We start from the raw sequence: 10850 nt of genomic DNA, 5'->3' as shown, positions 1-10850 counted from the left end.
AAATAATTATTGGTCTATGTTCAGCCATGAATTGACAAAGTGTGGCAACTATGGTGAAAATGGCAGCGTCTAGATTTTATTTTTGCATGCAAATAACGCGAACTACAGTTACAGTGCTCTAGTACTACGGTTCTTTCGGTACGATCTGTACTCGAACCACCGTGGTCCAGGATACCAAGAAGCGGAACTGGTACGTTTGAAATATCTGTGCTGATCGTGGTGGCAGCCGCTGTATTACGCACGTGACGTGCCGCTACACGAGATGTGCAGCACGGCTCGCATATGTCCTTCAGATGCTCTGACAACAAATAACGGACAAAATGTAATGGATCTGTAGGAAGCAGCTGTCATTCGTGCAACAACGTGTGACTGTACGAAACTCTATAAAATTGTAAAATTGGTCCATGTCGTTTTACGGTTAGAGTGTTTAGCTTTGTTACCCCTCACGAGAAGTAATTAATATAAACTACCATGATAAACAACTAACACCGGTGTCACGCGGCCACTTTCGATTGCGATCGAGCCGGATCGGGATCGAATTTCTCGACTGCGATTGGCTCCCTCTCGCATCTTGCGCAAACAAGCTAATTGCGACAGAGAAATTCTAACCCGATCGGGCTCGACCGCGATGGAAAGTGCGTCGTGTGACACCCGTATTACGTGATAAAGGCTCTATTGTAAACTCTTACTCTTTGTGTGTGTAGCATCAGTAGCACTCCTTGAAAGTTACTGAAATCACGACAGAAGTTGGAGGTACTATGTTTCTATGTAAAATATTGTAAACGTACGTAAAATTAAGCTGTGAATTGTTTAAGTGCCCTCTACGACACGATATTAGCTGCGGACATGGAAAATTACCTGAAAGTAGCGAACGTTGCATAAGTTAGCAGTTATATTTCAATTAGGTTCAAGTGAAAGTCGTTAAGCATTGATTAGCTTTGGTGTATTTTATATCTCCTCTACTCGTGTGTTTCTTGCACAAGAAGCAACAGATCCACCACAGTGTGATAACATTCTCTGGTTTCTTCCGTTACAGGCCGCCACAGACAAACAACAAAAACCGTCTGTGTCCGGCTCCAGCCTCCTGAAATGCGTGCAGTCATCCAGCGAGTTCGATCAGCAGCAGTCCACGTTGACGGACGCCTCATAAGCAGCATTGGCCGCGGACTGTGCGTTTTAGTTGGCATTCACCGTGATGACACCGAAGATGACATCGATTACATCGTACGCAAGATCCTCAATCTCAAGCTGTTTGATGACGACGCTGGCAAGCGATGGAAGCTGTCAACGAAAGACCTACAGTTTGAAGTACTCTGTGTAAGCCAGTTTACGCTGTATGGCACACTCAAAGGAAACAAGCCCGACTTCCACCTTGCCATGGAAGGGGACCGTTCGAAGCAGTTTTACGAGAGGTTCCTTCACAAGATCAAGGCAGAGCACAAGGAGGACTTGGTAAAAGATGGCGAGTTTGGAGCACTGATGCAAGTGGATATTCAAAATGATGGCCCTGTCACTCTGGAAATTGAGTCATCTGCTTTCCGGAAGGCCGTGCCCTTGCCACAGGAGCGTGGGGAACCAGATGGCGGTGCTGCGGATGATGCAGTTCCTTGATTGAACAAAAAATAATTTAAAGGACTGTTTGCAGCTCTACCCTTGCACTGCCGATTACATTATGAAGAGCAGCCCATGTGCGACATCATTTGTGTCATAACTAATGGCTCCGTGCGGTGTTCTTCCTCTGTTAGAGGACACTCAATGACTATTCTACCCTGAACTAGGCTGAAAGAGCTCATAGTGATATATGAAGATGCATCATGTTATGGCTTTTCATGGTAAACTGGGCACCATCGAGTGGGTATTTATGAAAAGCGTTTCCTAGTTGCACAAATGGTTGGTGGTTGGGAAAATTTTTCATATCTGTATTATGTGCAAAGCAGGATGTATAAACAAACCATTGACACATTGCAATGTGTCAAGATCTCAGCAGCTTATGGCCCAATCTGCCACCTACTTTGCACTAATGTTTATTTCTGATTAAACAATTGGTCGGCAGATGTGCAGTGTTATCTTTTTTTTAATAGAAGGCAGTAGATTTTACCTGAATATTATTACTTTGAGTTCACTATTGGTGACATGTATGCAAACTTCAAATTTTGATGAAACCCAGCACAGTGTCTGTGGTCTTATGATGAGAAAAGGGTCACAAGTTAGATTCCCAGTCAAAGCAGCCACATTCCACTGGGAGTGGAGTGCAAGAACACATTAGTACCAAGCTTTGAGTGCATGGTAAGAGCGTTACAATTCCATCCAGCACTGTAGACAGCGTTCATTAACAGCTAAAAAGACAGCTTCCAGCCCAAGTAATGAAACACATCTGGAACCATCTGGGAGACATCTCTGCAATGACGTGCCACTTTGCGTTTAGAAGAAAAAATCAGAAATGCATATATTTTTGCTGTATTTAAACACTTTGGAAGTGCAAACTTTTGAAAAATATAGCGCACCTTACATTAAATGCATAAGGAAGTGCGACTACTTTGTCTTGTGAGCAGATGACCTTCTGTTGAGCTTTCAAACCATCTTGTTGGGACAGCAAAGTAGCCTGCGTCGTTTTTGACTTCGTTCCTGTCTTTACAAAGTTGTTTCTATTGCCAGCTTCATCAGAATTGAAACGAAATTTAAGATGGCTGCTGTACGCATATCTCTCTATTTAGCCGTCTCTGGCGAGTAATGGAACACAGTCTAAAAAACCCTGATTGGCCAAAATTTGTTCGAAAACCTCAACTGTGGTTTCTCTCATAGCCCTATGTTGCTTCAAGATGCCTCCATCTCTCATTCAAATTTGAATCAGTACATCAAACTTGGTAATGCGGTTCTGTGATATTTGAGATGATTGTGTTTTATGTTCTCAAGTTAGGAATGCATATGTCGTCTTGAACTTCATTGGCAAGCTTGCTATGCAGTTTTGTTAGAATTAAAGCAATGGAATTCTCAGCCCTTTTTGTTCACTTGCTGCTACATCATGTATTGTATTTGTGCTGAAGTGTTTCTGTTGTATTTATTGAGCACGGTACTTATCAGTTGACAGTGGCTTCGTTTATAGTGTGAAAGAAATGCAAAAAAGAAGAAATATATTATACAAGATCACAGCATTTACTTGACCATTAACAGTATATATGCACAGAAACCCATTGAAGGCATTCTTCAAGCCTCTTGGCTAAGCGCCACATTTTATGCAAAAAAATGCGGCTGCATTCTTTGCAAAAGGAAGGCACGGGAGGAAGGAGGAAGTGAACAAGAAAAATTGGTTATTGCCATGATAAGCCCTGGTGGAGAATAAGCAATGAATGAACAGCCACTAACTACCCTAAAATCAATAGGGAAGAAAATACCTTGTAATATAAACAAAGATAATGTTTGCCTCATACAGATTGCATATTTTTTTAGCTATGGCCTGCACATTTGGAGCAAGAGTGTTTAATCTCGACTCCAGTTGCCATCTATTAGCATGGCCGGGTGTGGGCCTGCGGGTTTGCCAAAAACAGACAGACAGATGGACAGACAGACAAGAGAGAGAGAGAGAACTTTATTTAGGTCTTGAGGTGCGCTACCGCTCCTCAAGGCAGTAGAGCAGTGGGCCGCTCCCATGTCAGGGGCCCTCGAAAAAACACCAGTTATTAATGGTGACAGGGTAGCTCAAGACAAAGCCATGACGAGTGAACACAAGCAGCAAGTGTTTGGGAAATGTGTGGATGCCATGTGCTGTGGGGATAAGTCACGGAGCAAGAAACATTTAGGAGTGGAAACTCCGCTGTTTGGGGTGACCAGAAAAGGTCACAAGCCCGCAGAGCCGTTATCGTGCTGGCAGCCTGGAAAGGAATTACCGCCGTTGAAAGCGCGCCGGAGCCGCCTGCTCGGGCACTGCATGTTGAATGTAACACTTGATGTTTAACACACCTACATTGTTTGCAAATACGTAATCGACTGCAGCTTCTAATTGAGAAAATAGTAAATGTGCTTTACAGTCATGCTGAATTAAACAAACACCTTTTGTGGTGTTACTAACAACTGCTTCCTCTGCAAACTCCTCTATGGTAAGGCTGCAGCTTGTTTTCATGCTTTTCCCTCTTTATTTCAGCTGTATGAGAGACCTCACACTATGCCTATGTGGCTAAACATTGTTGGCAAACTTAGAGAAAGGCAAAGAAGCAAGTCTACATGCTACACCTTAGTAACACTTGATTGTACTGCCTCGAGGATATGCCTGTGACATAAACCACATTAAAACCCTCGAAAGAAAATATATCATGCACTGATGTCACAATCGACTGACCAAGTCAATGTCTTTTATTGCAGTCTCTGATATTGGCCCACATACCATTATTCCATCTCTGGGATTGACCCAGTTTACTATCACGCTGTCTCCGGGATCAGCCCACATGGCCAGTGGCGTAGCCAGGGGGGAGGGGCTTATGGGGCTTCAGCCTTCCTCCCCCACATTTTCTTCGTGCTGTCATGCACTGCTGACCAAAACAAACCCAGCGCCGGAAATCATTCTGGATTTTGTCTAGAACGTCATTTTCATGTTCGAAAAGACATTTCGGCACAAACATTGAGAGCTTGGGCTGGATTTCGTGGCAACGCCCATGCACCTGCAGTCGCATAATGCAAGGAGCCCCATCCGAGCACAAAGTTTCAAAGGCATTTGGATGGCGAGCGGGCTCGTTGAGGCATTTCGTGGAGGCCTATGAATCAACAGAGTGCATGGATTTCAATTCCAAAACATTACGGGCATAAAGTACTCGTAGACTTTTGATGCGAAAGGTGCATTGACATTTCCAAAGTCATGCTTTAGATTTTATATTCCGGATATCTGTGGGTTTAATGCGCTTATAAACATTTGATGCCAAAGGTGCATTGACTTTTTAAAGTTGTACATCAAACCATACAGCGACATGCCAAATCAACACACTATAAGACAAGTTGACAAAGCACGCAGCGAGGTCCAATGAGCCGAAGAGTTGTAGTGGTTCATTTGTGCCATCATGTCACAGAAAAGAATATCAACATCTTTTTCACCTGTGCCAAAGCATCCCTGTCAAGGCACTACAGCCAGCGAAGGTAACTGCGTTCTTATTTATTTATTCTACTTTGATTTTTATTTGCAAGGACACATTCAGCCTCTTCACTTTTTTTGTTCTCACTACCCATGGGCTGCCAGAGCCAGCCAGAGCGCATGCGTTTTGCTTATGTTAGCCCGACCACCGCGCAGCACACCTTGGTGCGCCTGTTTTGGCCTGACAGTTTTGGACGCTCTCTGACCAGCAGACGAAAAAAAGAAGCAATGGTCCCTTGCCGCCATTACTGTGGGGACCCGACAGATTGCATTGTGTTCACTTGAGGCCATCACCTTCATGTTGATGTTACTGCAACCTCTTCGGTAAGTCCTTTGTCTCGCAGGTGTAGGATACCGAGCAGTATGCATATGGTTCTCTGTGGACCAAGTGTCTCACATTTTCTTCAGTATTCCTTCGGTAGCCACATTAGGAGCCCAAAGTAGGCATTCGATTGTGGTCACCATGCTTTCCTTTGCGTTTTTTTTTTCCATTTCGGTGCCCCCACCCCACAAAAGAAAAAAAGACGTTGCGGCACAGCGAATTGTTGCATGATGAAAGTTCGATTTTTTTACTTCTTTTGCGGAAAGTAATGGACCACAAAACTCTTCATTTTCCGGATACTCGTATTATATTATTGTGATAGTGATTATACGGACACTACAGGCGCATTCCTGCCGTCGCCATCATGTGTAGTATAAATTCCAAGGGGGTTACATCGTCACCCGACACTGCATGCTGTATGTGCGAGTGAAAGCGTAGGGGGGTAGGCGGGATGGGTGAGCCGAGGATGGTGGATGTCACTGGTGTGCGCAAGGGAGAAGAGCGGGGAGTAAGCATGCCGCTTTCTGTGTCATGCGACGCATCTGGGAGAAGAGAGGGAGGGGGGGATTCTGTGAATCTGTGATTGCGCAACATGTTTATTTGCCTTGTTTGATACATTATATACAGTGACTTTTGCTTAGATACATAGATTTATTGGAGACTTATGCATATATTTAAATAACTCGTTGCAAGGTTTTGTGTACACATGCAGTGAACTTTGTTTCCAGTTACACTTCCTTGCCCTTTATCAAGCTGTTTCTTTGCCTTTGTATGTTACATTGTATCTTCGCATTTCTAGTGCATACTTTGCAGAACTCCAACTTTTTGTATGTGCTCTCAGTTGCGACTAGAATTTTGGTGCAATTACTCACAATACACGATCGGTGACAGCTGCACTGGCCCAATACATTGGAATAAAGGACAGCGTCATTGAGATTTTTCCCTGGCCATTACATATGTACAAAAATGTGACCAACAAAGTTTTATTAAAATATTTGTCCTCAACTTGTTCATTTCATGGCCTTCATGCTTTTCATATTAGCGACACGTGCACTGCTTTGCTGGTTTTGAACTGATATAGTCCTGAAGTTCATATGAAATTTTCTTTACTTATTAAATAGACAAGAAAAGGTGGAAGCATTGATATCAGTTATTTCTGGCACAATTTGTGGGGACATACGAGTATATTCAATTATAAAGAAATACATATTTTACATGTCTTGACAGTGCGTAGCATTTAGGAAATCATTTGCAGCATCTTTCACAATCGCAATGCAGTTATTATTCATGGATTTGATCCCTCAACAAAATCTATAAGGAGCAGGATGAGCTGGAACGTGACCCCCCCCCCCCCAATGAAAAATCTGGCTATGCCACTGCACATGACACACCGAATCCCAGGCAGATAGGCAATGAAAGCTTCGCTTTAAAATAGGCTGAGAGCCATCAGCGATGACAGTTGGGTTTGTCAGTTCCTGCAGTTTCTGGCACTGTGGCATGCTGATTGCCAAATGTGGGTGCCACCTACAAGCTCTGCGAATTTTGGTCTGTAGCTTGACAATTATTTCAAACTGCTACTGCCATGAAAAGTAAGCAGCTAGCTTTGTACAATGGCAGTTAATATTATGAATGATGATCACTATCTGCATCAAATTTAATTTATGGAGTGTTAGTAGTTAAAACAAATCAGTTGCCAAGCAATGTGCCCTCTAATTATAATTTGAATAGCATTCTTTGCTTTGTCAGACCAGTTTCTTTCTAGCTATCTAACCACACCAAAAATATTGGCCAATTCAAAAGATAGTGCAGTCTAAAAATTAAAAATGTGGGCCGATCCTGTAGATAGCGAAGTCAAAATATGAGCCTTTCCCATAGGTATGTGCTGCTCTTGAATGAACCTTTTTGACGCCAACTTGGGTGCATGCCACTGGATATGTGCGGACTTTGCAGCAGCATGTCCAGAGGGAAAGTGTCAGATAGGAGCTCGGCTGCCTATCATGCCTCATACGTGACATTCATGCATACATTCGGCAGAGTCATCGTAAATTAGTTCTGGTTGAATCTTTTTCTACTTCGTGCATTGTGAGGGCTTTCATTTGAGCTCCACGGTCGGGGCTGTGCATCCGCTGTGGGCTGCATTCATGCCCAAAGGTTTCAAGGGCACTAAAGTTTCTGTGTCGACCTCTGTGTCGTGTATCCTGTTGTGTATATCGCTGTGCATGCATGACACATTGAATGGCAATGCACAGGTACACAGCCTAGGCACCTTACATACTAGCCTCCTGCAAGTTTGCAGATAATTTCAGTGCATAGATAATGTATTGACAATTGTAACTGTTAGTATAACACCTGTGCAGCCACAAAAACAGCTGAAAATTTTAAAAAACGGCCGCACACTCTTCTCAAAGGGGCCACTGGAGCTAGGAGTGAGTGATGCCATGCACAATTGCGTTCGCATGTCAGCCACAGCACCGAATTCTTGTGAAACACTAAACATGTAGAACTGTTTCTGCAAATGCTCTACACAGCAAGAGAGTAGACAAAGAAGGCAGCAGTTGCTGGGGTGTGGGTCTTCACAAAAAGGGGGAAAGTTGGCCCTTGAAACACAGGAGAGGTAAAGTTGAGGTGACCAGCCACCAAGATTTAGGCGAGCAAGTCACGATTTTGCCGCCGTGGGGTCCCGCTGTCCTGCGGCTTACTTGTGGGATGGTGTTTTGTCCTGATTTTGCCTCTCTGGACCCCAATCTATCCCGAAACACCTGCCCTGTGGTGCCATTATTAGCTGTTCACTTTCTCAAGTGTGGTGGCAGCACCTTCAAAAAGACTCGCACGGCAATTGCAGCAAAGCAAAACACTGCTGGAAATGAGGCAGCAGCACCTGCAACTTTATAGTGGTTCGGAAAGCAAACTATTTCCTTGCTCTCGTGTGATTGGCCAGAATGGCATTTTTGCCAAAATTGCAGTTATGATCAATGAGGTGAGGACAAGTGACCAGTTCGCTTTCCGAACTGTTATATATTACATTGTTGCTGTGTAGTGATACAGGTTATAACAATCAGATCTAGTATGCATTAGTCAACATTAGGTGGACAGAAGGCCCGAGCAAGATGCAAAAGTTATTGGTGCCATGCTGGTGCCATGTTGAGTCTACAACGTTAACAAAAATACAGTGAAATGTGTGGCATGCCTCAATTCAAGTCGTACATCGGTCAATCTTTTTTTCCCTGGAAGCGCTAATCAACACACCTGATGGAGTCAGGCCAACAGGACCAAGGTGGAAGTGAAAACTTCCACCCTTCCCGCTTTTCTGGAGGCTTTGTCCTGATCCATTTCCATAATAGTTGGTCACATGAACCACATTTTTTTTAAATGTAGATGCACATGTGCAGCCAGTAGCCACCATGCTAGTGGCACACGTGTGGCAACATTTTCGTCTGTATATGCCACTTTCCTCTGGCCCAATACTGTGCCATTGGAGTTTGTTTCCCCAATAATGGATGATGCCATGGCTCCATCTTTAACAAAGGGCACAGCCGGCAAAAAGTAAACATACAGCAATTGCTCTTGAGACAAACCACAGCCTTGTGAAGGATCACAAGAGGAGCAAAAAAGTGCACAAGTTGATGGAGAACTATGAGCTTCCTCAGCCAACCATTTCCTCAAGCAAGTTTAGTACAAATCTCCCAGAGATGTGGAGGAAGCCATTTATCAATGGTTCCTCAAGGCCCATGCACCGAATCTGCCAGTCACTGGACCATTCTGGCAGAAAAGGTGAAGTATTTTGTTTTCTTGTGTCACAATGTCAATTTACCAAAAGCATAGTAATTGAAGGGGCCAGGAGAAAGGTCGTGGGCCCTAGGTTCCAAATGTCCCAGTCACATGAAGGGGTGCCACTCATGGCCAAAGGTGGGCAAATGACCTGATTTCCTGTATTCCTCCCTCACGCTCAAAACTGGAGCCTCCTCCATCTCACATATCATCATCTTCTAAAATTTGCCCGCCCCCCCCCCCCACACACACACATTCAAGGCATAATTTTCCTCCCATATGCTCCCTCACACTTAACACTTATTTAGGGAAAATGTGTTAATTCTCCACCATCACACTCAATTTCGTGCATTTAAATAAGTTTAGTTGACCCCAGGTCAAGACTCCATATACAATGGCATTGCTAAACAATAAGCATAACTTTTTTTTCATTATTTAAATGTAGAACTACATGCACTGGCTGTGAAACGGCTGCGTTGATCTCTTTACTGGAGTTGCTTTGCTTTTTAAAAGATAGGACAGCCAACTAGAAACTTGGCTGTGTGTTAATCGTCACTTACATTTTATTGTACATTTATGATAAAGATGCGTTGCATTTTGCCGATACTTGGTATAAAAAAGGTAAGGAAGCACGGATAAGCAATCACAGAGTTAATACCATAGCCATATATTTTGTGTAGCGTACACATTATAACTAACAAATATTTGAATACGCTTGTACAGTTTAACGACAATAAATGTGTCATCTATAGGTAATATAGCTCAGGTTCAGGTTGGTGATCAACAAAAAATGCTCCTGCAATAGTAAACAAAGATCAATATGCCTTTCCCACAAAAATACGAGACCTGTTCTCACTTCGGAACATTCTCGCTCTTGGCTTGTCAATGGTTAAAGTTGTGCCCATCAAAGCCTTTTGCGGATCGTCTTCAACATGAGCCTTTACCGTGAGGCACATGTATACATTTATGGTCACGTCAGGTGACTGCATTTAATTCACGCGACACTGAGCACTGGTATTTATTTAAATTTTAGCTGTACTCTCGTTATTGTAAGTATAGTAAACGTCCGTTAATTCGACAACGGTTAACTGAATAAAGACCGAAGGTCCCGGCCGGCGCTCATGCATTTCTATGAGCCCAAACTTTCATTATTTCGATCCTAAAACTGGCCTTCGCTGGATAATTCTAACTTAACCATGCAATCACCACGCGCACGCCTGATGCAGCGTCTCGGCGGAGCTCAATATACATGCAGAGAATGCGTTGAACACGTACACGTCATCTCCAGTAAAAAAGCACCTATTTTCGGCCTGTCAGTCATAGGAAGATTTTCACGTAATAGCCGTAGTTCACAATGTCGGATTACGGTATTTACCCCATTAAAAGAACGCCCCCCCCCCCCCCCTCTTTTTTAAATTGCGTGCGCGGTGCAGTCGGATATGAAACCAAAACAGCCTCCGCGGTCGTTTGTATGCTTCATCACATAACACTAATGAATTGCGGCGAAGCTGACTTTAAATTTCGGATGCGGCGCGCACGATCGTGCAAAGTACGCACTTGCTGGCAAAGTCGAAGCCCTCCCCTCCTCCCGCGCTGCCTCTCCGCTTACCTCCATAGCGCGAAATTGAGCCTCGATCGTCAGTT

The 10850-nt window shown here is 43.8% G+C and overlaps 1 protein-coding gene across 2 annotated transcripts; it reads left to right on the top strand.

Annotated features, from left to right (window-relative positions):
* Positions 1–39: 39 nt before the first annotated feature.
* Dtd (D-aminoacyl-tRNA deacylase) lies at positions 40–3018 on the top strand. Of its 2 annotated transcripts, none has more exons than XM_065450922.1 (2): positions 40–190; positions 1037–3018. In XM_065450922.1, exon 2 carries the CDS (start codon positions 1090–1092, stop codon positions 1609–1611), a length of 522 nt encoding a protein of 173 aa, XP_065306994.1. In that variant the 5' UTR covers positions 40–190; positions 1037–1089; the 3' UTR covers positions 1612–3018. The 2 variants fall into 2 exon arrangements, with proteins under 2 accessions (XP_065306994.1, XP_065307001.1); XM_065450929.1 differs by lacking the exon at positions 40–190 and adding an exon at positions 249–371.
* Positions 3019–10850: the final 7832 nt, after the last annotated feature.

The sequence above is a fragment of the Dermacentor albipictus genome, chromosome 4, assembly GCF_038994185.2.
Source record: "Dermacentor albipictus isolate Rhodes 1998 colony chromosome 4, USDA_Dalb.pri_finalv2, whole genome shotgun sequence".
NCBI classification, from domain to species: Eukaryota; Metazoa; Arthropoda; class Arachnida; order Ixodida; family Ixodidae; genus Dermacentor; species Dermacentor albipictus.
The sequence above is the reverse complement of the archived record's forward strand: the minus strand, read 5'-3'. Positions and strand labels throughout refer to the sequence as shown.

Bases quoted from the DNA above. Each gene is read 5' to 3' on its own strand.
- Dtd (XM_065450922.1), top strand. From the start codon at position 1,090: ATGCGTGCAGTCATCCAGCGAGTTCGATCAGCAGCAGTCCACGTTGAC.